Here is a 27,514-nt window from a genome sequence, read left to right as displayed (position 1 = left end):
AAGATGCAGAATGAATACCCCAGTTCCTTCCTCCCTTTCATTCTGCGTGAGGCGCTGTTATTGAACAACCTTTTTACTAGACGTGTCCCACAAACGTTTCAAAACCACAACCCTCTATTAATTTCTTCTTATTTAAAACGCAAGCCTGCACAAAAACCCAGTTGGAGAATGCGGGCATCGATCCCGCTACCTCTCGCATGCTAAGCGAGCGCTCTACCATTTGAGCTAATTCCCCTCCGCTGGCGATTGTGAAATTCTACAATGGAAAGTCTCCTCTTGAAACAGCTATGGCATGAGTCTTTACTGAGTCAGGGATGGGGGCAGGATCATTTTTGAACAACAAGTTGAAGAGGAACTTCTGGCAGGCACTCTATAAAGCCACTCTCCCCCTCATTGCTGGCTGGAGAGTTGGAGGCAGGAAGTCACAAAAGTGCAAGTGCTAAAGCGACAGTCTTTGCGATGCCCCTTGCTGTACGTACCGTATTCCGAAGGTTCCCACCAAAAAAATAATTTGGGGGGGGGGAAGCATGCATTGACATCTGAGTTTCTAATTAAGGGATCTGCCTTCTGAGCTCGCATTTACCTCATCCTGCTTAGCAGAGTCATAAGCAACAGGTTGGGGTGGGATTTTTTTTTATTAAAAAAACCCTAATCTATCCAGCTATCCTCTTTCATTCTTACATACAAGCCCTCGACTGTATGGGGCAATTCCCCTGTTTATTTCGTTTGACAGACTGTGATAAAAAAGCCTTTATTTGAAATAAAATAAAAAACACACCAGGGAATTTTAAACATTTTTTTATGTTGCTGATTACTTTTCCTGTTAAAATAAACAAAAGTAAAAGCATGAACTGGAGAATGCGGGCATCGATCCCGCTACCTCTCGCATGCTAAGCGAGCGCTCTACCATTTGAGCTAATTCCCCTCCCTGGGAAATGTTTGCTGCTTAGCCTATGGTGAATCGCCGCAGGAAATGGGATTTCCTTAAAAAAATAAAATTCTGCAGTTTACTTTCTAAGCAGTAAAAACATCCCAGGTTTAGCTCTATTTGGAAGGGGATTGAGGAAGTGGAAGGGGTGTATAAGCGGCAGCAAAGAGATGATCCAAAAAAATCCGTCCCCAGTCAACTGCGGCAGCCTGCACCATTCATCTCAGCTTCACTCTCTCACCTGTCTGGTTCCCTCCCTTTCGCTGGAGGAGCATCGCCCCCTCCCCAACCCTGGCTGCGCATTTCATTCACAAATACTGATCAGGTTACAGCTATCGTGTAACCTGCTCTATCTAAGCCATTATTAAGCAGCAATCTGTCCAACAACGGACTGGTTCTCGTTTGGCCAGCAGCTACCTGTATAAGGAAGGGAAATAAACGTGTGACATAAAGAGAGCACGATCTGGAGAATGCGGGCATCGATCCCGCTACCTCTCGCATGCTAAGCGAGCGCTCTACCATTTGAGCTAATTCCCCTTCCTACTGATGTTGCGCAGTCGTCACCCTTAGGAGTTCCATCGCAGGAAATGAGCTGCCTGGTCTTATGCACTGGCATATTTTGCTATAAGCATAGTATCCCATACCAGTCCTACTCAGAGTAGACCCATTTAAATGAATGATCATGACTTAGGTTAATAGCTCAGTCGGTAGAGCAGGACACTCTTTAATCTCACGGTCATGGGCTCAAACCTCACATTTCTGCAGTGCAGGGAGTTGGACCAGATGATTCCTTGTGGTGGTCCCTTCCAGCTCCATGATTGATTTCAGTGAGTCTGCTCTGAATAACGTAGCTAGATAGAGCCCAGTGTGGTGCATTCAGTTTTTAGGATTTCAATACACCATACTGCAATTTTTGAATATATTTTTATTTGTCTTACGCATTGGATAGTCAGCTTATTTTCTTACTCCTCTGTTTCCTGCTTCCCACTAGCAGCAGCATCCCACATCCACCAAAAAAATATACCAAAAAAATACTGGAGAATGCGGGCATCGATCCCGCTGCCTCTCACATGCTAAGCGAGCGCTCTACCATTTGAGCTAATTCCCCTTCTCTCCCAGCTCTCTCAGCGCTCACCCTTCAGTGCGTCATCGCAGGAAATGAGCTGTCTAGCAAACATTCATACAGTTGTTCCCTGGCCGGCAGTTTGCGCAAGCCAGCAGTGAAACAACGCGGTGCTGAACATCTGTGCTTTTAATCCTGTCCTTCCGGGAGTTTAAGTCTCTGGACTTGGACAGAAGGCAGATAATTTATTCTTCTGCAGTGAATTAGCAACATCAGTTTTCAAAGCATTTCAATACTGTTACAGGCACGGATCGAATCTCTGGAAGAGCCACGTGCAAGAGCAGCCAACAAAACCCCAGCCAGGCCAATTAAAGGAGAGACGGAGCAGAGAAAGGGGCAAGATGAGAAAGGGGTGTGCTGAAAACCCAGGCCAAATCTGGAGAGCACTATTTGAAAGAGAGGACATCTGCGGGGAGTCCTGCCCTCACAAGGCATTAACCCCGCCCCCCTTGGCAAGAGAGACAAACCGGGCCAGAGAAAGAAGGCAGAGACAGAACTGTTACAGAGATACCCAAAGGAAGTTTATTGTCGCAGGCTATGTAAAATAAAGGCAGTTTAATCATCATCATCATCGGTATTCTGTATTGATTGCATGAAGGGGGCACAAGCTAAAATGAGGATTCCCTAGGATACTTGTGTCACAGCCCAATCTAAGGGACACCACCACCACTATTTGTATGTTTGTTGGGCTTTCTTTTTAGATGGAAGGAAGGAAACAAGAGACAGGAGAAAGTGCCTCTGCAATGGTCCCTTTCATAGTTGTGTGCAGAAGATACTTTGGTGTGTCTAGCTTTTTTCACCTTGGCTTGTCCTATGGCACCTGTCAAAATGCCTTCTTCTATACAACAATTTAAAATAAAGGAGCCCTGACCTCCTTTGCATCTGGATCGCCCTAAGAGGAAAAAAGGAGCAAAACGGGCATATGAGGTCAAAAATAAATTCAGAATAAAATTGATCTCCATACTCTAGTTTGGAGTTAAAGGCAGGTTTGATTAAGCTGGACACTACTATGCCAGAATACTTAGGCTGCTGGGGAGTAAGTCCAATTGGACTCAGTAGAGATCTACTTCTGAGTAGAGGTTTGTACTAGTAATCCTCTAGTCTAAACTGCAGCCCTATGTCTGCAGGCTGAAACAGTGCAGCTCAAATTTCAGTGGAACTTCTCCCAATCTGCCAGCCAAGGAGATGAATCACTAAGGAGAGATGAGTCACCAAAGGTTAAACTCCTCATCTTGTGAGGGGAATTAGCTCAAATGGTAGAGCGCTCGCTTAGCATGTGAGAGGTAGCGGGATCGATGCCCGCATTCTCCAATTTATGCTTGTCTTTTGTGTATTTTAATAGAAGTAAGTAAGTTTGGTTAAAATTCTCTGGTGTGTTTTAATACTGTTAAAAGTTGGGGGGAGTCTCAGTCTGGTCACCTCACCTCAAAAATAATATTATAGAGTTGGAAAAGGTTCAGAAAAGGGCAACCAAAAATATCAAGGAGATGGAGCAACTCCCTTATGAGAACAGCTTGCAGCATTTGGGACCTTTTAATTTAGAGAAAAGGCAAGTAAAGGTGATATGATAGAAGTGTATAAAATTATGGATGGCATATAGAAAGTGGATGTTTTTCTCCCTCTCATAAAACTAGAATTCATGGACATGCAACTAGTTTTATGGAAATCAGTGGAGGGAAGCCTGCTCTTGTTCTTGGGTCCCACAGGAATGTGTCTGGTCTCTGTGATAAGATGATGCTGGCCTGATCCAGCAGGCTCATCTTATCATATTTTTATGTTTAGTGTCCTATATTTGAGCCGTGGGTGGTCAGATTCCAAGAATGCCTGCAACTGATCTCCAACACATGTTCAGCAATCTTGCTCAAGAAGAAATGTTAGAAACAGGTCAAAACTTATGTTTAAGTACCTTGTATCAAGGAGAATTCCAAAATCCTTATTAGGGCAAATCCTTTATCTGGCTATCCAAAATGTCAGAAAACAAACGGTTGTGAAAGAAAGGGAGGAAAAAAATGGATGATGGCGAAGTTTACTTGCTCTTCTGAAGTTTACTATACAGCGGAAAGGAGCAGCCAAGCATACTAGGACTCAATTTCTTGACTTTAAGAAAGCCAACTTCATAAAACTTAGGGAAGTGCTGGGTGAGATCCCATGGACAGTAATACTAAAAGGAAAGAGAGGTCATGATGGCTGGGAGTTTGTTAAGAGGGAGATAGTAAAAGCACAACTTCAGGCAATACCAATGAGACGGAAACATGGAAGGTGCCTAAAGAAGCCAGGGTGGCTATCTAAAGAACTTTTAACTGAGTTAAGATTAAAAAAAGATGTGTACAAAAAATGGAAAAGGGGGGAAACCACCAAAGAGGAATTCAAACAAATAGCCAGCACATGTAGACACAAAGTCAGAAAAGCTAAAGCACAGAATGAACTCAGGCTTGCTAGAGAGGTTAAAAGCAACAAAAAAGGCTTTTCCATGTCCGTAGCAAAAGGAAGAACAAAGAAACAGTGGGGTCACTCAGAGGAGAAGATGGTGAAATGCAAACAGGGGACACAGAAAGGGCTGAACTCCTCAATGCCTTCTTTGCCTCAGTCTTCTCCGATAAAGAAAACAATGCCCGACCTGAAGAATTTGGAGCAAATGATTCAGCAGAGGAAACACAGCCCAGAATAACTAAGGAGATAGTACAAGAATACTTGGCTAGTTTAGATGTATTAAAGTCTCCAGGGCCAGATGAACTACATCCAAGAGTATTAAAAGAACTGGCAGATGTGATCTCAGAACCACTGGCAGTCATCTTTGAGAATTCCTGGAGAACAGGCGAAGTCCCGGCAGACTGGAGGAGGGCAAATGTTGTCCCTATTTTCAAAAAGGGGAAAAGAGAGGACCCAAATAATTACCGCCCAGTCAGTCTGACATCAATACCAGGGAAGATTCTGGAGCAGATCATTAAGCAAACAGTCTGTGAGCACCTAGAAAGGAATGCTGTGATCACTAATAGTCAGCATGGATTTCTGAAAAATAAGCCATGTCAGACTAACCTGATCTCGTTTTTTGACAGAATTACAAGCCTGGTAGGTGAGGGGAACGCAGTAGATGTAGCCTACCTTGATTTCAGCAAGGCATTCGACAAGGTGCCCCATGATATTCTTGTAAAGAAGCTGGTAAAATGTGGTCTTGACTATGCTACCACTCAGTGGATTTGTAACTGGCTGACTGACCGAACCCAAAGGGTGCTCATCAATGGTTCCTCTTCATCCTGGAGAAGAGTGACTAGTGGGGTGCCACAGGGTTCTGTCTTGGGCCCGGTCTTATTCAACATCTTTATCAACGACTTGGATGATGGACTCAAGGGCATCCTGATCAAATTTGCAGATGACACCAAACTGGGAGGGGTGGCTAACACCCCAGAGGACAGGAACACACTTCAAAACGACCTTGACAGATTAGAGAACTGGGCCAAAACAAACAAGATGAACTTTAACAGGGAGAAATGTAAAGTATTGCACTTGGGCAAAAAAAATGAGAGGCACAAATACAAGATGGGTGACACCAGGCTTGAGAGCAGTACATGTGAAAAGGATCTAGGATTCTTGGTTGACCACAAACTTGACATGAGCCAACAGTGTGACGCGGCAGCTAAAAAAGCCAATGCAATTCTGGTCTGCATCAATAGGAGTATAGCATCTAGATCAAGGGAAGTAATAGTGCCACTGTATTCTGCTCTGGTCAGACCTCACCTGGAGTATTGTGTCCAGTTCTGGGCACCACAGTTCAAGAAGGACACTGACAAACTGGAACGTGTCCAGAGGAGGGCAACCAAAATGGTCAAAGGCCTGGAAACGAAGCCTTATGAGGAATGGCTAAGGGAGCTGGGCATGTTTAGCCTGGAGAAGAGGAGGTTAAGGGGTGATATGATAGCCATGTTCAAATATATAAAAGGATGTCACATAGAGGAGGGAGAAAGGTTGTTTTCTGCTGCTCCAGAGAAGCGGACACGGAGCAATGGATCCAAACTACAAGAAAGAAGATTCCACCTAAACATTAGGAAGAACTTCCTGACAGTAAGAGCTGTTTGACAGTGGAATTTGCTGCCAAGGAGTGTGGTGGAGTCTCCTACTTTGGAGGTCTTTAAGTAGAGGCTTGACAACCATATGTCAGGAGTGCTCTGATGGTGTTTCCTGCTTGGACTCGATGGCCCTTGTGGTCTATTCCAACTCTATGATTCTATGAAGCCATGGAGTCTGCATCTGATTACAATCTTAAAATAGAATGTGGGAGTAGTAGTTCTGGAGAACTTTCAAAGCTTGCACACTGTTCTGTGATATTTTCATTTGTCTAATAAAAGCATTGTCTTGGTATACATGTTTTCTTATGGATCAAGATCGATACTTTTACTTCTGGTATCAAGGACCAGTTTTCCAGCACATAGGGTTGTATGCAACAAAGTTGTTCCATTTGTGCAAAAACTTCCACCTGCATAATGGAATTTCCTTCTCTCCTCTCCCTGTGTGCCCCCTCTCCCAGATCTGCTCAAGAGGCTTGGAGGAACTCCCAGAAGAGATTTCTGGTGCACATCAAACAGAGCCTCTGGTGAGGATCTTAATGTTCAAACATGTATATATGAGAGCAAAATAATCTTTCAAGTATCCTGGTCCTAAACTGTTAGGAATTAAGAGGTTAAAATCAGCTCTTTAATTTGGGCCAGAAACAAAATGAGAGCCAGTTCAGCTGGCCAAGCACTGACAGGTTTAATATGATCAAAACATCCAGTCCCAGTAAAACAATATTGTAGTCCTATTTTGCATCAACTATTTTAGATCTACTGACTGTTTTTAAATAAAGCTCCATGTATAATGCATTGCAGTACTCTAAATGTGTGTGTGCACCAGGTACGGTTGCAGCTAGTGTATCAACTGAAGCTGATAAAAACTGTTTCAGGCTCTAATGACAGCACTGGACTCAGCACCCTCAGACAAAAATGTTTTAATTACATTTCTCTTCCATCCATATAACTGAGTTCCCTTAGCAGTTTACAATAAAAAATATAATATACAATGCAAAATGTAAATTATAAAAACCTTCAATTATAAATAAATCAAAACAGCGAAAGCTAACACAAACACAGAAGTTATTTCTCTTAACTTTTTACAGGGAAGGAAGGATGAGGAATATATGGCCTTCCAGATGTTGTTGGAATTTAACTCCCATCATCCCTGACCATGAGTCTTGCTGGCTGGGACTGATAGGTGTTGTAATGTCCAGCAACATCTGAAGAGCCATAGACTCCACATTTGTTCTCTACAGTCAGGAAGGAGGGTAACATGCAGGGCTTGAGTTATGGTATGAACCCTATAGCCTTGTCTTTCTTTTTTGAGCAGGAAATAAATTCCCTTGCATGAAACACAATAGTATTGCATTAAATATAGTATTTACTGTTGGAGCAACTGGAAATGAAAAGGGGTAATGTCCTTCATGAGCATAAATCACTCCATGGATGAACTAATAGCAGGTGCAAGGTGTGCCAAGCCAGTTAATATGGTAACGGCATAGTGCTCCAACTATATATGTGATTAATATACAGTATGTCAGCTCAGTTAGTCTGTGAGTCATCAGTTCATTGGTGTTACTAGTCCAGTGTTACATATTGAAATGTTGGAGTTTAGAGTATTTGGGGCAACAGAGAAACTTTTTACTTGTATGTAACTGTATATATCTGCATCTGCAAAAGCCTACAAGCTGTATAACTCTGCATCTAGAACCGTTTTACCAAGCGATAGTAAAGTATTTGGATCTTAAGCTGCTTCTGTGTGGTGACTGGTACTGTGAGCAACCGTCGCTGCCTGTGCATTTCATATCAGTTTCCCAACATTTAATACACCAAGCCAGCCTCTGTAGGTTAAGGTTTTATTCGACTACAGCTCCATCATCCCTGACTATTGGCCATACTGGCCGGGGCTGATGGGAGTTGGAGTCCTCCACCACCTGCAGGCCACCCCATTGGCTACCTCCGCAAACTCCGTAATTAACCCTTTCGCAGCCTCACTTCCGAACACCAGAGCGACAAATGCCCCGGAGGGCTCTCTTCTCCTGTCAGTTGCTTCGCGTAGCCGCCTCCCTACATCCCTCCCTCTCCACCCACCCCGGTCGGTCGGTCTTTTCCCTTCCCTTAACTGCAGCCGCCTTAGCCGCCACCCTCTCGACGCGCAGAAGCAACAAACTCCAGCGCGGGGCGGGGCTAGTTTCCAGGAAGTGGCGTAGGGCGCAAGGCAGAAGTCACGTGCTCGGCGCCCGTGTGTTTCCTGGCTGGTGGGGGAGGGGTTTGGACAAGATGGCCGGATCCACAGGTCTGTGTTGAGAGGAAGGCGGGGGGCGCCTTGGAAGGGCTGGCGGGGGGCTTTCGCCGGGGAGGGGGGTTCTCTCCCTAGAGGCCCCGGTGGCGGGTCCCCGGCGCGGCTCATTTCGTGGAGAGCGGTCGGCGCCAGCGCAGTCGGGCCAAGGTTCCGGCGCCGGCGGGAGAGGAGGGCGGGGAGGCCGCGGGGGTTGGCGCTGGGGCCGGAGCCTTCCTCTTGGTGCTGCAAGGGATGCGGGGAGGAGACGCCTGCGGGGCTGGCAGAGGCAGGCGGTGCAGCCGGGAGGTGGGGAGGCCGAGGCAGCTTTCCGCTCCTGGGGTCGGTTTTTGTTCAGGGGAAGGTGGAATTCGGGGTCTTCGGACCTCCTTCTCACGCTCGGGTTGGGTTTGGGTGAGAGGAAATGTGGCGTTTCTTGAGTCTCTCTTCCGCCCTCCCCCCGCAACGTAATACTGATAAATATTCCCCCTCTCTTCGAGAACGAAGCCGACCCCAGTGGCATTTAGGTGGCTTTTAATAACGCCGATTCCGAAGTGCAGGCGTTGCTGGTTGCTGAGGGTAGGACAGATACGTTCAACAAAAACACATACAAAGTGTATATGGGGGCGTGTAATTAAGTTCTGTCTTGGTCTTTTTGCTGATGAGGTCCGTTGTCAATCTTGCGTATGAATTTTTGTTACTGGCACGCTTCCCTCCTTTCCCGGTTGTGATACTCCCGGTCGAAGTATTTCCTGCAAAACTCCAGAAGGAAATTAGCGATGAGCTTTGAGGCTTGGTATTGAATTTACTTTCTGTTTATTTTAATCGTATTGCTGAGGCAGTTGGCTAAGGGAAACCAAAACCTTTAATACTTGGACCTTACAGTTCCCGTTTTCCTGACTTTCTGTTTCTTTTCCTCCCTACACCCCCTTTTATCCCAATCTTGTCTTATTCTTGTCTTTTTTGTATACTGCCCACTTTTCAGCATCCCCACTTTCCTAATTCCCCACACCCTCCTTCCCACTTTCAGTTTATTCTAGTTCCTACCACAGCTTTTCAATACTATGTCTCAATTCTCCCCACTTCTCATAAAATGGTAGAAATGCAAATGTTTATCAGTCTTCCAGTTCATGCGGTTATTGGTGAAGTGGAAATATCGCAGCTGAGTAGTGCTTATGAACGAGGAGTGGCAGTTATTCAAAATTAATGTGAAGTAAAATCCATAACTTATGCTATGGATTATGTTACAAAGTTCATTTGAGATTTAAACATGTCAAATTATTATGGCATGTTGTCCTTGAAGTCTGTTGTTGATCATAGATGGTGTTACCAAAGAATTTTACTTGAAAATAATAACCTTTAATAACTCTTTAATAACCTGGGTCTACTTGCTTGAACTGTAATTATCTTCCTTTTCATCGTTGGCAATATGTTTCGCACCTGGATCTTTCACAGCACTGATAGGTACTGAATTTGAAAGGGTATTTAAATAATTTTGACTTTGTGTTCCTGTATTCCAGCCTTTTATTTAAACACCGTTAATAGGTGATTGTTTTTGTAACTGTGGTTGGTACCTTGTGCTGAATAAACTGTAAATAATTTGAACCTGGAAGCTGTGCATATTGTTCAATTATCTTGAAAAGGCATTTTCTTTCAGATTCACAACATGTATATCTATTAGTCTAATTATTTTTAATTGTGTTACAGCCACATAGGAATTAGCCAAATAAAGCCATACATTAATAAAAATTAAAACTTCTTAATAATATCAAACCTACCCATAGCCCGGTTTTAACATTTGTCACAAAATACCTTCATAAGTCAGGCTTGATGGGGGATGGGTGGAGTTTCAAACCTAGTGGAGGAACACTTGCTTGATCTTAATATTCTGTGATGGGACACAGAATACAAGCTGCTAAGACAGTCGGTCCCAAACCATTTAGTGGTTTAAAGATCAAAACCAGTTCTACTGGGAAATACATTGTACATACTTATGGCTCTCTGTGTGGAGCAGGTTGCTATGCACAGATCTGGTTAATATTACAACTCACTTTTTCAACTTTATATGTTGTGCTTTCCCAATACTCATGAAATCTGGATTTTAAAGTATTGTTAGCATGAACATAATTGCTGTTTTGCATTGAAGGTCTTGAGTGACAATCAAAATATAGGATGTCATATTGGATCCCATGATGATCTTCAGTTACCTGTATTTGTGCCAATGCAGAAAAAACAAAATAAGCAGTATTTATATGTCCAGACATATGACTGCCTGGCTGTTTTTACTCGTTTAATAAATGCAGTCAACAATACATCCACAGTATTTTAAATAGCAACTCCTTTCAGTTATTTTTTACTGATGAAATACAAAACATAAACTGATACATACATAATTTATTTTTTCCATTAAACATTTACAACTTATTTACAACAAAACTATTCAGAATTTTGCCAGAGTTTGCTGCAATTCAGGCCACAATTTTGTTTTTAGCAGCATGTCTTTCCATGAAAAGTAGGGTGTTGTAGGATAATCTCTGGGCATCACTGATATGCCTTTCTTAATTTGTCCATTAACCATAAGCTGCCTTGCATAGCTCCCATCAAACTTCATACAAAAACAGTTTCCAAGCTGTGTTCTCTTAAGGGAACCGTAAGCTTCTGCAGCAAATGTAAACAGCTAATGAGAGTTCATTTCATACTCTCATTATGAACCTGCCTCTGGGCAAGGAAAAGTTCCTTTCAAAGACAACACTCAGCACAGAAAATCCACTAATTTGGGGTTATTATTTTAATTTACTAAATCTTTAGTGTCACATTTTCGAAGCAAAAGGGAGAACAAGCAACTATAGGTCCTATGCGTGGAGAAGATGGAGAAATGCTATTGGGTCACAGAGAGAAGGCAGAATTGCTTAACACCTGCTTTGCCTCTGTCTTCACCCAAAAGGAAAGCAGTGACCAACCCGGTGATAACAGAATAAACAATGCAAGGAGGGAGCTGCAGCCCAAGATAGGAAAAGAGTGGCAAGGGAACACTTAGTTACTAAATGAATTCAAATCTCCAGTGCTTGATGGGCTGCACTCAAGGGTACTAAAAGAGCTTGCAGATGTGATCTCCAAGTCTGCCTATAATTGAGAATTTTTGTAGAACAGATGAGGTCTCTGCAGATTCTTCCCATCTTCAAAAATGTGAGAAAAGAAGACCTGGTATATAGATAGCAGTAAAGGGCTGGTCTGTGAGAATTTAAGAAATAGTGCTTTGATTACTAAGACTTTGCATGGGTTTCTATAAACAAGTCATGCCAGAGAAATCTCATTTTATTTTTTTTGACAAGAGTTAAAAGTATGGTTGATCATGAGAATGCTGGAGGCACAGTGTATCTTGTTTTCAGTAAGGCCTTTGACATAGTGTCCCATAATATTCTTGCAGGGAAGTTGGTGGATTGTGGACTGGATTGGGTGACTGTTAGGTGGATTTGTAGCTGGTTGACTGAGTGAACCCAAATGGTTCCTCATCTTGGGAAAAAAGTGAAAAGTGGGATGCAGCAGCGTTGTTCAGTGTCTTTATAAATGACTTGGATGAAAGAATTGAGGGGATGCTCATCAGATTTGTAGATGACACCAAACTGGTATGGGTAGCCGCTGAAGACAGAATCAGGACTCAAGATAATCTTAACAGACTAGAGAACTGGGCCAAAACTAACAAAATGAATTTCAACAGGGACAAATGCTATGTTCTACAATTAGGCAGCAAGAACCAGCTGCACAAATATAAGATAGGGGACTCCTGGCTTGCCAGTAGTGCATGTGAAATAGATGACAAATTTAATAGGAGTCCACAGTGTGATGCAGCAGCAAAAGAAGTATAGTGGCCAGATCAAGGGAAGTCACAATACCACACTGCTTTGCCTTAGTCAGACCACACCTAGAATACCATGGCCAGTTCTGGGTGCCAGATTTAAGAAGGATATTGACAAACTGGTAGGAGGACAAAGTAGGGCAACCAAGATTACCACAGGTCTGGAAACTAAGCCATATGAGGAATGGTTGAGGGAGTTGGGTATGTTTAGCCTGGAAAAGAGGAGACTGAGAGGAGAGATGATAGGCATCTTCACATATTGAAAGGGATACCACATGGAAGATGGGGGCAAACTTGTTTTCTCCTGCTCTGGAGGGTAGGACCTGAACCAATGGCTTCAAGTTACAAGAAGAGGGATTCTGACAAAACACCAAGAAGAACTTTCTGACAGTAAGAGCATTTTGACAGTACAACAGACTACATTGAAAGGTGGTATACTCCCCTTCCTTGGAAGTTTTTGAGCAAAAGTTGTATGGCCACCTGTCATGGATGCTTTAGTTGAGGTACCCTTGGGGTACCTTCCACTCTATAATTCCATGTTTTCATTATGCACATGGATATAATATTTAATGCTGCAGTTAGGGGAGGTAATTATTGGTCCAAAAGGGGGGTATTTTTGTAGTCAACTGAGCATGTAGCTAATCATGCAGAAAGAAATGGTTCTGGCCTTTATCAGATGCTAAATGTAGTTTTGCATGTTTAGAAATATCTGTTCTTCTTTGTACAATAACACTGTACAGAATGTGAATTTGAGGCTGCACAGCAATACATACAAATGTTTTGTGTATTATCCAAATGTTCACCGTTTCGTAATGGTAATATGGTTATATACAAACAAAGGTAGTGAGCAGCTACAGCATGTGAGCAATTTTAAAATTTAGTCTGCAATACATTGCTGTATTGTGAGGGGTTCTAATTCAAAAACTGTTTTCCATGGCAACCATTGGGCATTCTTAATCTTAGCTGGAAACTATAGCAGGGCACTTATGGAAAGGAGATCTTTTGGTGTGTAAGGGGAAACTGCTTATTGGCTAGTGTAAAGCATGCTTTTGGTTGTGTGTATGCTCAAGCTGATTTTAGTCCTGGAGTGAGTGCATAGGGAATTACTGCTTTGCTTATATTGGGGCAAATCCTGGTTTATTCAACTTCCCTTTTTCTTTTAAAGCCAAATATATTTGTAGTCCTGCTTGAAGCAGAGTGCGGTGGGGAAGCTTGTACTCTAAGAATGAAAAATGGCCAATAATGGTGATAACCTTCCCATGGTTAGGATTTCCTGCTCTGTTTTTTTGTAATTATAAAAGGCAACCACTTTATTGGAATCTACAGTGTATTCCTTTACAGGTTGTGTGATATCACAGTATGGCATAGGTCAACTCATTATCTCCCATTGCTGTATTTCAGCATAATGAATACACATTTAGATCTCCAGCATCTTTGGTATTTAGAAGTCTTGAAGATATTATCTGTTAAAATCCCTTAGCACTTTTCTCTCCCAAAATAGCCACCTGAGCATGCTTGTGGTCAAAGCAACTTAGGGCAGGCATTGCATGCTTGCATAATTGTTTGACCTATGCAAGGGATCAGATATGTACAAACCTGCTTTAGTAACCTGATACAGTCGTTTGAGCTGCCAGTACAGTTTGTGGATTTGGATCATATTTTGAAATGCATCCTTTTATTTGTAGGAAAATGGTGTATTGTGAATTTGCCTCTCTAATCCTTTTCATACAACCAGTCCTCTGCGAGAAATGAATGCTTTCCTGTATTCTTATTTTTGTTATGAAATGGGAAGTAACTGATTTCTACTCTGAACTGTTGTTTAGTTAGATGATTGCAAAGAGCAATATTTCTTAAATGCTTTCTAGTTCTGAAGTTCATCTCAATTAGAATTTGTGTGCACAATATTCTTATTTAATATGCAGTATGTGTGACTAGGACCAGTTCAGATGATGATATTGGCTTTATAATACAATATAACGAACAATATCATTGATTTTCTGTAAATTGTTGTGAGACATATAGTGAAAAGCAGGATTAAGTGCTAAACAAACAAGCCCGTACCCCATGCACTGAGCCCCTTTGTTCTTCCCTTTGCAATGTAAGCAATCAAACCAGGAAGCACCTAATGAACCATAGTGCCCCCGGAAACTAGGCTTACGAGCTTTGGAACAAGCTAAGACAGTTAACCCACTTAAAGTATGGTTTAATATTCTAGCTTGTTTCAAATCTGGTGATCATAATTTTTTGGGTTTGCTTATGCTGCAGAGGGAGGAGCAAATAAGCTGAATGTTTGGGCAAAGAGTCATATTTATTACTACTATAATAATTATATATTTATTTATATCCCACCTTTTCCTCTAATGGTACTCAAGATGACTTAGAGCTAAAAATAAGAGCCGCTTATTTCATCTTAAACTGATAAAGGATTATCTGAATGTAACCAGTATTCCACAGAGAAGTAATGACTGAGTAGTGCTTACTGTTGTAATGCTGAGGTAACTGTCATATATTAAAACTTACTTTTTGAAGCAGAAAATTGATGAACTAAATGGTGAAAATTATGGCTGTATATGACTTCCAGATATGAAATTTGATAATTTAATTTAGACTGTCACTTTAAAAAAAAAGACCCATAAGAAAATCAAATCTGCAAATTTGATGTTGCTGAGGAATTTAAGATTCCAAGTTGTATGATACTTCATAAGTGGAAATAAGTTTGTTTTTCACATTGATTGCAATTCAATATGTATACTAGTAAAATGTGTTATATGCATAAATTCTCAGGTGTGGATTTTTTAGTTGGCTCAGCCAGGCCTTCATGCTAAGACGTGACAAGAGATCAGCTGTGATTTTGAACATTGCTATTTACATTGCTTTACTTTTTTCAAATAGTTAAAGTCCCTCGTAATTTTCGCTTGTTGGAAGAACTTGAAGAAGGTCAGAAAGGAGTAGGAGATGGTACAGTAAGCTGGGGCCTCGAAGATGACGAAGACATGACACTTACAAGGTGGACGGGCATGATTATTGGACCACCAAGGGTCAGTACTATAAGTTAAATCTTCATTTAGCGGAACTTTTCAGACATTTGCAATGCATGGTTGTTAGCTATGGGTTATGCTATGGGGTGAATCAACTAAGTCAAAGAGTAGACTCATCAATTTCAGGGGATTATTCTGAGTACTGTATAACTTAATTGGATTCAGCCCAAAGATGGATGAATATCATAATTCAATTAGGAATCTTATAAGCTATAACAGAAGTTAGCCCTGTAGCTAACTTTGCTTTTTCACAATTAGTAACAATTGTAGAAAGGTGTGGAATGGTTTCTTAAAGGCCCAGGTCAATATGGGGGTCACATAATTGTAACATTAAGGACAATGGTAATTTTTTACATTTTATTGAATTTTATCAAATCTGTATTCAGATGTCAGTGTCTCATGGTGACTTCTGCTCAAGTTGAAGTGTTCCAAATGCATATTCAGTAGTATGCAGTTGTGGCCCAGCACAGATGCATATTTCTGTTGTGTGCATTCAAACAACACATCGATGATATTAGCTATCCCTCATTAAACAACAATTTCAGCTCCACCAAGAAACAGTTTGGACCTTTAGCAACGTGAAATGTTCTGTTTTGGTTTTTAACTTATAATATACCACTTCAGTGTTCCTGTTAGCTTATGGCACCAAATATTCTCCCTTCCTTTAGTTTTATGTGTGCTTGTGTGTGCAGGCATAACAAACAAAGTAACCTGATGTGGATGGTGACAATTGACATGCCTATCTAGTTTACACAGAGTTCTGTTGCCTTCTCCTCCTTTCCCTTTAAGACCTGCATGTTGGCAGCAGAGCCTGGTATCATGCTAGTCACATCTCATTTGTTTTGTATTATAACCCCAGGATCTACTCCCAACAGCTTAGTGTGAAAGAGATTCAGCCATTAATAAAGAACCCAGTATGCCCTAATGACATTCTGAACCTTTCAAATTTGTTTTCAGTACTGGAACTGAACTGAGCTCAGTTTTTAACACAAGTCCATGCCTGATTAGATTTCAGCAGCCTACTGTAGGTGGGAAAAGTATTTTTATTTTATTTTATGCTGTTAGGAGGCAGAAGCCTTTGCCAATCTATTGCAAATTAGCTAGAGATCCACCAGTAAAGCCTGGTTTACCTTCTCTCCACCCCTTCCATAAGCCAACAATCTGCTCTGGCTTTCCCTTTGAACCTTGGCTTGAGAAGGTTGGAGTAGCAGCAACATCTGGATCACTTTAGGATACTGTGGCTTTTGGGCTTGGCTCCTCTTGCCAGGCACTCCAAAGGCAGCCCCTACCCTTGCATTACCCCAGACACAATTAGTCTTTGAAAATCAGGTATGTGCATATTGTATGGCTGACATATTGCTATAGTATAATATAATATAATATGATATAATATAATATAATATAATATAATATAATATAATAGGAGTATTCTGGGCATCCAGGATTTGGGCAGAAATGTAATTGTTTTCTGCCCATAGGCAAAGTTAAGATTGATTGTATTTCTTTGCCGCTTTACATTCAAATGAATCACAAAGCGGCTTACAAACAAGAAATATCAATAACATAATAGAGCATAATAGAACAACAGAAGTACAGCATAAATCATATAAAATAATTAACAAACCAATATACCATTACAGTCTATAAAACACTATTAACAAAGCAGCAACTAAAAAATAAGGTAAACAGCACAATTACAGCAAAAGTCATATGATTAACAAATCAATATGTCATTTATAATCTATAAATAGCAGCTAAAAAATAAGCTAAGCACTGTTAAGTTCATACACAGACTCTCCACACCCCTATGACTCATAGTATTGCATTTTATTCAGTTCATTAAAATAAACACAATGCCTGTTGCTAAGCCAGCTCAGCTAGACGCTGCACTGGATGAGGTTTTTGGTTAGTGAGCCATGGTGGAGACAGTGGTTTTTTGGACCTACCACTGGTGATAAGACGGAAGTTGGCTTTGGGTAGCCCACCCAGGTGCCTTTAGTAAGAAAACAGGTTAGATTACCTGACTGGTTCAGCCATTTGGTATGAATGGTAGCCTTGAAAATAGGGTTATGCCTGCAGTAACTTGTTTTACTGGCTTCCGTGATTCTAGTTTTCTGGATAGGAAAGAATAGGGTTAGAAAAACTTAATCTCCAGACTTTGCACAGTTACACATAAAATTGTACGATCTGCCACAATTTTCAGACATAGCTAGATGCTGAGCTTTCTCTTGTAGATTCAACCTGCATTATACTTTGGCCAAATGTGTGTCTTTTTATTTTTTATTACTCTGTCAGTTTTGCAAACAGAGGGCTTCTTCACTTGTGTTTCTCCTTAGGATGTTCTTATCTTCTGGCACTTGCACTTCATTTTCTTCAATTCCTGGGGAATTGGAGTGAACTCTTCTCCCCTCACCCTCATATAGTTTTCAGTGCATATGTGTGTTTCTAGGTAGCACGGGGCAGGGCGGAACATACCCAAGGAGTAAAATACAAGAAATCATGGGAATAGTAGTAGGAAGAGGTCATGGTGAACTGCAAATTTGGAGGAAGCTGCTATAAGCCAAGAGTAAATTCTGACCAAAGATAGAGAGGATTTGGTATTAATATTATGACTGGTTTCCTTTTATTTTAGTTTTGAAGATCATTCATAAAATTAGCAGCATTTTTGTGGAGCAGCATCAATCATTGTTTCTGCTTCAGCATCACACATACTGAATGTCCTAAAGTTAGTATCAATTTGAATTTGTTTTGATCCCATTTTACTGTAGTTGCATTAATTATTTATATGTAGAGACTGAGAGCAGCTAGGGCAAGGCAATTCTAGTTATGTTCCCCCAAAACTGACCTGTCAATGTGCTTATTTAAACATCTTTGACACAGTAGTCAAAGCTTTGGCAAATCTGTCTTTTCTGAGAACAGGGGATCCCAGCAATGATAGGATTTGAGAGTGTTCTGGTCAGTGTTGTGGAAGGAATAGTACCGTATTTTTCGCCCCATAGGACGCACGGTTCCCCCTCTAAAAATGAAGGGGAAATGTGTGTGCGTCCTATGGGGCGAATGCAGGCTTTCGCTGAAGCCTGGCGAGCGAGAGGGGTCGGTGCGCACCAGCCCCTCTCGCTCTCCAGGCTTCAGGAGAGCCCCACCGCCAGCCCCACAAGCTCGGGGGATAGTGGGGAGGCGCAGCGCGCCTTTCCCGCTGTCCCCCAACTTGGTTAGAAGGCTGGCGGAGGGCTTCCCCCTCCTTCAGCCCCGCAAGCTCCCAGAGCCATGCCAGAGCTGCACGCAGCTTCCGCATGGCTCTGGGTCCCGTTCTGGGGGCTGGGGGAGGGGGAAGCCCAAGCTTCCCCCGCCCCAGCCCCGCGCCTGGGGGAAAATAAATAAATTCCCCCCCTTTACCCCCCCCCCCAAATCTAGGTGCATCCTATGGGCCGGTGCGTCCTATAGGGCGAAAAATACGGTAAATATTCCTGGAACTCAGGCTAAATCTAGCTAAATGGTAAGAAGCAGTCTGGGTAAGTGATGAAAAGTATATACTAAAATGCTGTGGGCAGCTTCTGTCTTCTCTGAAGATGTAGGAATACTGCATCTATGGGATAGGGAAAGATTTTAATTTAGTTAGTTTGGATGGTCACTGAGCCCAATAGGTTTTTGAGCAGCGGTAGTGAATCTCAGGCCCTCCGAGACTCTCTGGACCTTGGAACCCTCCCTCGTCCACATCCCTCACCAACACGTCTTGTGTGCTTCTCAAGTGCTGTTGCCTGGGGGGGGGGGGGATGATGTATGTTTGAATTGTGATAATGGCTCTTGCTTGCCTGCATAGAGGTAGGTGTTTGGGTGTGTAGAAAGCTGACTTTTGCATGGCTGAAATGTAATCTACTGAAAGGGGTAACGAGTCACAGCCACTGCTCGGCTGATGTTTGCCTACATTCCCACTCAGTTTTGCATCTGGCTGCATGTACCACTGACATGTTGCCTGCCTCCCAAGGTTGCCCATGAGAGAATGTGGCCTTCATGGAGAGAGAGGTTCTCCACCCCAATGTAGAACATTCATGAAGGGAATTCTCAAATCTATATTGTCCGTCCCCCCCCCGCCCAGTCAAAAAAACCTATATGCAGTTTCATTTAAAACAGTTCTGTGTCACCTTCCTACTGCGAAGTCTTCAAGGTGACCTATAAAAATTCAAATGCAACCATAATAGAACCCACAACAAAATTACCATTTATGAATTATACCCAGTTGTGCCTGTTTGTGTGTGGAATGCTTGCCCAGCAGGACTTCCTCATTCTTCCATTCCTCCTGCATCCTCTCACACTTCCATTTCGCTGCTGCTGTTGCTGCTGCTGCTTGTTTCAGTTTTTAAGCAATCAAGATGAAATTGCACTGTCTGATTACTAGAGTGACCCCTGGTCACAATTTCCCCAGATTAATTTGATATGCATATTTGTTTGGAGTGTTCAGTAATTTGAGTACTTCATCCACACTGAGATCCGAATGAGTCATAAGGTAGTTTTGACAATGCCATATAGTACACAATTCAGTAACTAATAAACTAGAACGTAATTTTAATTTTAATGATAAGCCACTTTACTCAGTGAAATAATAAAAGAGTTAAATATTGTTTTTAGGGCTGACAGGTGTTGTGAAGGAACCAACATTGTATTTCAGATCAGGGAGATGCCTTGAGTGGGGTCGTTGTGAACTAGGTATGTATATACAGGCCCAGGATCCACAAGGCTACTGCAACACATGTGGAAAGTAGGAGGAGATAGTTTCTCATATGTGTAAGGGAAGAAGCTTTTTAATTGCACGGGTGATGTTTTTTGGAAGGTCTTTCCACTATTCTGGGTATTGGGCTTCTTTACTCAAGCACAGTTCAGTTCGGAAAGCCAGCGTGATTACCTTCCTCTTTCTCTCAGCAACTACATTCAAGCAGGGTATTATTAGATGCAGAAGCCTGTCCTAAGTTCTGTCGCTTCCTTCTTCTCAATTTTGGTTTGTTGCAAAGTTCTGTTTGAGGTTATTGGCTGCCTTCTGCCACCTTTCTTCTGCGTTTACATGTATATATTTCTCACAGTTTCTCTATTAAAAACGGATCCTTTGAATGATGGTGGCATTGAGGTTGGCTGTTTTGTGAGTATTAAGGGGAAGATACATCTGGGTTTTTCATTTTATAAAAATCTTTGGGCAAGAAACCTGAAATAATAGTTACCAGTGAAGGGGGAAAATCTGCCATGAAATGATAACACCAGTTTCTTCTTGCTAAGCCTTAGTTAAACTGAACCTCCTTTGTTGCTTTAGTATTATAAGATACTTATTTGTCCCAGTCCTGCTAGTGTTATCTACGTATCTCTAGATGGCTGGAGAACTGGGGTTATATACAAGCCATGTTCTTCAGCTAGTCTGCATGCATGAAGCCCTTCAAAAAATATTAAAATTTCACCAGTCAGCTGTTAGGAAAGCGCAGGAAGCTGAATTCACCTGCTACCCCTCTTTCCTGCCAAACAGCTGGTCAGCAGAATTGTACCAATTTTGAAACAGCTCTGCACACGATCCTTGAGATGGGGATGACTGACTTTGTTTCAGTATTGTTATTTGGAATGTATATTAGCTTTCAGTATGATTAATTCTTTTTTTCCCTCCTCTGTTTACTAGACAAATTATGAAAACAGAATATACAGCTTGAAAGTAGAGTGTGGGCCTAAATATCCAGAAGCACCTCCAACAGTTAGATTCGTAACTAAAATTAATATGAATGGAATAAATAATTCCAATGGAATGGTAAGATGGAATGCAAGATGATCAAGCCAGTTTATTTTTCGCAGAAAAGCTGTTAAGGATTCTGTTTCTTTTTTAATCTCCCAAAGTTGTATGTTCATCTGCTCTTATATGCCCTCAATTAACACATTAATTTGTAAATTGTTCTATCATATTATGTGTTGGTGGTACCTATGGACAAGCGGTTGCATCCACATTTAGTCATTTTTAGAGCAGACCCATTGAAATTAGTGAAACTTAAGTTTGTCATGATTAGTTTGCCCCATTGATTTCAGTGGGGTTTATTGTGACCAAGTCTGGATCCATACCAAAGTTATAAGGTCACAGTAAAAACAAGAGGCTTAATCAATTTTATGTGGTGTGAAATAGTTAAAGGAATGGAAAGCAGTTTTTAAAAATTGTGACTGCCAACATTATCAACTTCTTACATTAGTAAACATTTTGTGTATAGGAACGTGCCAAAGCCACAAATCTCTTTCTCTGTGTAGGAGATTCATCTAGGAAATGTGTAATGTTTGGCATGCCCTTGGGTCCATATATTATAATTTTACAATTGGAGTCATAATTTGGAGTACTGCAAATTAAAGGAAATCTATTCATCAGTTATACTTTGCCTTTGCTGTCATGTTAAATAATTAAATTTTACAAACGTAGTCCTTTTAGCTCCCGTTTTTCTATTATGATCAATCCAACTAAAGCTGCAGAAGTTGCCCAGTGAAAATGACTCTTTGAGTCTCTCTCAGTCAAGTACTGCTCTGTATCAGTTGTGTTGATTTCTCCCCCAGTTGAGTAGGCCATTGATTTCAGTGTAATGGACTGAAAATCCATTAAATGGGAGCTGTAGACTTGCAAGTAGGTTGCTGATTTGTAAGTTAACAGTCAGGTAAAAACTGAACTGATGAATCCCAAACAAACTTAAAGTTATATTGGAATTTTGTTAGGAAGAACTGTAACCTAGCTTTAAAATATTCTGTATGGATCAGGGGTGGCTAACATTTTTTGGGGTTTGTGTGTCATCCAAGGTCTACATTTGCTCTTGGCCAACACTCTGGAGGCTGAATGTCAGCAGGTGGTGTGGCTGCTCACACTCACACATGCATGCACAAATGTACAGGGTCCACTGCTCCTGTGGGTCTGATTTGTGCCATCTGATTGAGAAAGGGCTCTCTTGCCCCTTCCCTGTTCATCAGATGATAGAGATTACTGTGAGACTGCTGGGGTGGGCAGAGAGGTTTACCCATCCTCCGCAGCCCCTTGTCACATTTATTTTTATTTTTAATTAGGGACTTGGCAGTGTGGGGGACAGCGGCAGAAATTTACTTGGTGGCCAGTGGCTAGCCACCCTCAGTACAGACCCTCTATAGAATGTCCTACAATGTAAAAATTCATTATGGAAGTACTGTGATATCTTGACTGTTGTATATCCCAGACCTAGAAACACATTTTCTCGGGTTGCTTTTTTTCATGGCCTTTAGGGGTTCATGCATTCTTTACTTATTAAAGAAACAGTATTCTTTGTTACCTTGCTGATTCATCGCAATAGTTTCTGTTTTATATTCCAACAGCTGCAAGTGTCTATTCTAAGTTCCTTGAATTTTATCCAAACTCAAATTATTCATAAGAGACAGAATAGTTGGCCTGTTTTTTTAAGGATGAATTAATAGAGAGGTTGCACTATCCAATAATCAATTAGTTGATGCATGCTGATATTTACATGTTTCTGTTGACTATGTTGCTAAGCTAAAATGGTCAGTTTTTACTAACCTATCCATGAGATATGACAAAACATTATTTTCACCTGCCTTCCTCCTCTTGAACTGTTTAGCAGGAGATGCCATATGTTTTGAAAACTTTCCCTGAATAGCTATAAAAACTAAAAAATCTTCAAAAGGAGCCACAAATTCTCATCCTTGACATTTGTATCCATAGCGGTTTATGATGAGTCACAGTGATAATTAAGGCTTCATTCCTACCACTTCTGTACTAGTGCAGCTAGTGTTAGCACCAGACCATAAGAGCAGGTGGCTGGTGTTTAGGTTGTCTGAAAACTCAATGCAAGCATGCTACCACAGTTATGGAATTGGTTATTTTATGTGCCTTACTTAAATGTACACTTTCTTTCCTTACAGGTGGATGCACGAAGCATACCAGTGTTAGCAAAATGGCAAAATTCTTATAGCATTAAAGTTGTACTTCAAGAGCTAAGGCGTCTAATGATGTCCAAAGAAAATATGAAGCTTCCACAACCTCCAGAAGGACAAACGTATAACAATTAATTTTAGCTGAATCCCAAACTTGTCTTAAACAACTTCTACTTATGTTTAATGTCTTGATTCAATCTCACAATGCAAACCACCCACACATTAAGAGTTTCTGCTGGTGTACGTGATCTGGACATTTGAAAGAATATATATATATGTATATGTATGCCCCATATGTTTTCAGGCACAATCAGAGAAAAAAAAAAGGCAGCACAATTATTTTTCCTCTTTACCAAGGCACTATAATTTTAAGCATAAACCTGAAGTAGCCTAAAATTGGAGCTCCGGTGTTTCAAGACGAAAGCATGACAGGAAGTGTCAGGTTGCTGTGGAATAATGTTTCAGAAAACTTTTTCTCAAGAAGAAAAAATACAAATGGCATGCTTTATCCATCTTGCTTTAGTAAAAGAGCTGCAGATAAAATTGTTTCAGTAGCAGGTACTGCAAATACCATTGCTCAACTTGTTTAATTTTTGCAAAGGTGTGGGTGCTGACTGCTAGTAGTGTCACAGAATACGGTCAGGATTGTTTTGATACTTGTATTTATAAAATGGGGAAATGATTTTCTTTTAAGCGGCTCCTGTGTGTTACATGTAATGGACATTGCAAATATTTGTTTACAGTCTTTGTTCTAATAAACCATGCATTTAAGTTTTAGTGAAGCAAAACAAAAAAGGAAAATAGGTGTATGGATATGTGATTGAGAATAAAATTAGTCTTCAAATGTAAATAAAATGTGGAAAGTATCTGAGGCTGTGCTTATCTCTCTGTTTAAGTTGTGCCAGTAGTACCTTGCAGCACTTAGAGGTCAGATGTTGCTGCTAATCTATGGCAGTGTTCCACTCACTTACTTTATATCTTAGGCTGTTGAAGAGATTTCAGCCAATCCAGATCCTTAGTCTAGGCACAAGTTAGGTTCTACATGTGTAATACTTTTTAAGACAAAACACAAAATATTGAAGACAGAATGGTCACCTAGTTGTAACTTTACTGCTTTCATAACTGCTCATGCCCATGTGTCTCATATTATTGTGATGCTTTATTGCTTTTTAAAAAAGCAGGTTTGCTATTAAAAGTGATGGGTTATATTCCACAGTGTCACTTAGGTTGACACTACAACTTCTGTTAGTTGAATGGTTAGGGGAGCAATTTTGGGCTTGGTAGGGATCCTCCAGATCAGATGTAGGGGGAACACATGAAGCTTCAGGGGGAAATCACTGAAAATTGCTTCTCTCCTTATTCCAATGACTGAAGCCTTATACTCAGCTATCAAATACAACCCTGTGATAATAGGGGAAACGAAAACTGTTGGTAAGCATTTCAATGCTATCTTAAAGTACTTTGGTGTTGCTGCTAGAAGGTTCGGGAGGCTTAGAGGAGCAGGATTGCAGTTCTTGGATTGGCTGCCCTAAAATTATCATTTAAAAAATATATCCAGTTGCACGGACAGCTGTGCAGATGACCTCTCTTCAGCAAAAAGAACATACCGGTGGAAGGCTGCAGTGTGGATAATTTGCAAGAGAAGACCCTTTTAGAATGAAAAGTTGCCTGGAGCTTGCATATATACACTTGCTAGGCATGCTGTGGTCACTGTATTGACCAGCTACTGTATTGACCAGTCTGCATTGTGAGTGCAATCTTTTTCCTTCATTGAGCCATTAGAACAGGTGTGGGAGACCTTTGACTCATGGGCAAACTTTGCCCTCTAGGTCTCCTCTCCTCGTGTAACTGACATTACTGCAAAGGGATAATCAAGCTTAAAGTGAGCTGGTTATTCATTTGCTGAACAAGATACGTTCCCATCATTGTGAGCTCATGGGTGAGGGGAACGCAGCTCTGATAGCACCAAGCTAGACCCTCCCATGTTAGCAGTTTCAATGGAAACAACTTGGGTGTTGTTGGAATAAATTGCCCCCTCCTTTCACTTCCCTATCATCACACCTCAGCCTTTTGAGAGCACCCCAGTTCTTCCTGCCAATGAATTGCTGCCTGTAATCCTGTTTCGAAGCTCACCAAGCTAATGGCCATCATCATACCATGTGTTGGTGAACTTGATGCAATTTAATTTTGTTGAGTGAAGAAATACTTCCTCTTGTCTGTCCAGAAGCTGCTGCCAATAATTGCCATTGGGCAGCCCTTAGTTTCTAGTACTATGGAACAGGGAGAAACTTGCTCAGTCTCACATATTATAGATTCGCTTTACAGTTTTTTATTTGGTGTTTTTAACAAAGCAATAAAATGGTCTGGGACCCATTCTCTGGTATCACCTGTTACCTGCTCCTGTGCCTATACATATGCACATGTGAACCTGCATCTTACAGGCATGTTCAGTTGGGGGATCTTTACTGGAGGTGATCTACATCTACTATGGCTTGAACCATTAGTAAAGAAAAAGCAAGATGGTTGTAAGTTACACAGGCTACCCCATGGCCTGGGCCATAAGCTGAAACGGTTCCTATCACAGAATGCTATTGCAGCTAGTAGTCACCTCTGAAAATTAGGGAAACTCAAATGGGTTGCTTTTGAGTCCTGCTTTTGGGATTTTCATAGGCTAGATCCAGCTGGACTCTTCTTGTGTTACTATGAGAACTTTCCTTACATGGATTATGTTGTTGTGTAGTCGTTTAGTCGTGTCTGACTCTTCGTGACCCCATAGACCAGAGCACGCCAGGCACTCCTGTCTTCCACTGCCTCCCGCAGTTTGCTCAAACTCATGCTGGTAGCTTCGAGAACACTGTCCAACCATCTCGTCCTCTGTCGTTCCCTTTTTGTGCCCTCAAGCTTTTCCAACATCAGGGTCTTTTCCAGGGAGTCTTCTCTTCTCAGGAGGTGGCCAAAGTATTGGAGCCTCAGCTTCGGGATCTGTCCTTCCAGTGAGCACTCAGGGCTGATTTCCTTAAGAATGGAGCGTTTTGATCTTCTTACAGTCCATGGAACTCTCAAGAGTCCTCCAGCACCATAATTCAAAAGCATCAATTATAGGTAGGCACTAAGGAGCCAGATGGTATGCAGTGGAGGTCTAAAGCCACCAGGGGGAGAAGCTCAAATGGAAATAACAGATTTTGTGTATGTAGAGATCAGGAAAATGAGAAAGGCAGAGAGAAGAAGCAAGATCCTACAATTACCTGTCCTGTGGGATGAAGGGCGAAGAGAAGTCTGAATTTCACTGTGACTTATACATGCACTGTCATGACTAGGTTGAGAGTTATTGGCAAAGGCTAAGCAGTGGAGGGCTAATCTTCCCTGATGTCTGATGCATACAGTTTTCTAGGCTCAAGCTATGATGAGGTGGTTGAAGATAAGGAAGCATTTGTAGGTCATCCTTGAGCTAAATCTGCTCAACTCTGGGTTCTTTGGGACCCTCCAAAAAAGTTCAAAATTATTAAAAACGGTTTTGGGGGCAATAATGGTAATTTGTGCTCTTTAAAATAGTTCTGACTGACCTGAAGAGAAAACTAACTGCTGAGAAGCAATGGAATGGAGCGGGGAGGCAGCAGGGGTGTAAGGGGTCTAGCTAGGCTGAAGAAGTCTTGCTTCTGCAAGTATCTATGGAGTGAGAGCAAGCCTGGAAAAGAGTGGTGCAGAAAAGCCTTCTGGAGGATCCCCAAAATGTAGATCAGTGCCCTGGGTAGAATACTGAACAACGTGGGAACTGAGAGGCGCCTAATAATAGGAATTAAGCTTCCTAACTGGCATTAAATAAATAATGCCAGTTATTTATATGTAAATAAAATAAACAAATTAGCTCCAATTCAAAGACCAGGGCAGGACTGAAGGGACTTTTAAAAGATACAAGTAGCAAATTGTCAACAAGTCAATCACATGTCACAGCCAGGTGATTAGAAATGTTTCAGAGGAAATGCATATTTAGAGACTTAATCCAGTTACAGGGGAAGATGTCTGGTGGAAGATGCCTCTTTCTAGGTTCTTAGTAAGAAATAATAGTGTCTGTTTGCATTAGATATAAAAGTTCAGGATATATAATTAACCTTTTTGCCATTAATTTTATGACTTGTGCAAAGGCTGTTTGAGATTTGAATTAAGCTGCTACAGCTTCCCCTCATGGGACTGACCTTATACCACTGTCTCTGTTTGTTTGCAATAGTACTGCACTCTTTTATACAGAACAAAGCCAAAATAAATGCTTAGTTTCAGGGCATATGCAGAGTTCCAGTTGAAGTGATATTCTTGGTAATGTGCCACTACCA

General features: G+C 41.4%; 1 protein-coding gene across 2 annotated transcripts; it reads left to right on the top strand.

The window, feature by feature from the left end:
- Positions 1 to 8,265: 8,265 nt before the first annotated feature.
- UBE2V2 (ubiquitin conjugating enzyme E2 V2) lies at positions 8,266 to 24,052 on the top strand. 2 transcript variants are annotated; one of them, XM_083518136.1, is made up of 4 exons: positions 8,266 to 8,393; positions 15,124 to 15,269; positions 20,923 to 21,048; positions 23,175 to 24,052. In XM_083518136.1, exons 1-4 carry the CDS (start codon positions 8,378 to 8,380, stop codon positions 23,319 to 23,321), a joined length of 435 nt encoding a protein of 144 aa, XP_083374262.1. In that variant the 5' UTR covers positions 8,266 to 8,377; the 3' UTR covers positions 23,322 to 24,052. The 2 variants fall into 2 exon arrangements, with proteins under 2 accessions (XP_083374262.1, XP_083374263.1); XM_083518137.1 differs by lacking the exon at positions 8,266 to 8,393 and adding an exon at positions 14,702 to 14,726.
- The last annotated feature ends 3,462 nt before the right edge of the window (positions 24,053 to 27,514 follow it).

Source organism: Podarcis liolepis (assembly GCF_965112155.1).
Source record: "Podarcis liolepis genome assembly, chromosome: 8".
Taxonomy (NCBI): Eukaryota; Metazoa; Chordata; class Lepidosauria; order Squamata; family Lacertidae; genus Podarcis; species Podarcis liolepis.
Note: the sequence above shows the minus strand (reverse complement) of the source record. Positions and strands in the feature narration are given on the sequence as shown.

Excerpts from the sequence above, each read along its gene's own strand:
- UBE2V2 (XM_083518136.1), top strand. Across the intron at positions 15,270-20,922 it reads TGATTATTGGACCACCAAGG|ACAAATTATGAAAACAGAAT; the intron begins GTCAGTACTATA and ends TCTGTTTACTAG. Across the intron at positions 21,049-23,174 it reads TAAATAATTCCAATGGAATG|GTGGATGCACGAAGCATACC; the intron begins GTAAGATGGAAT and ends CTTTCCTTACAG.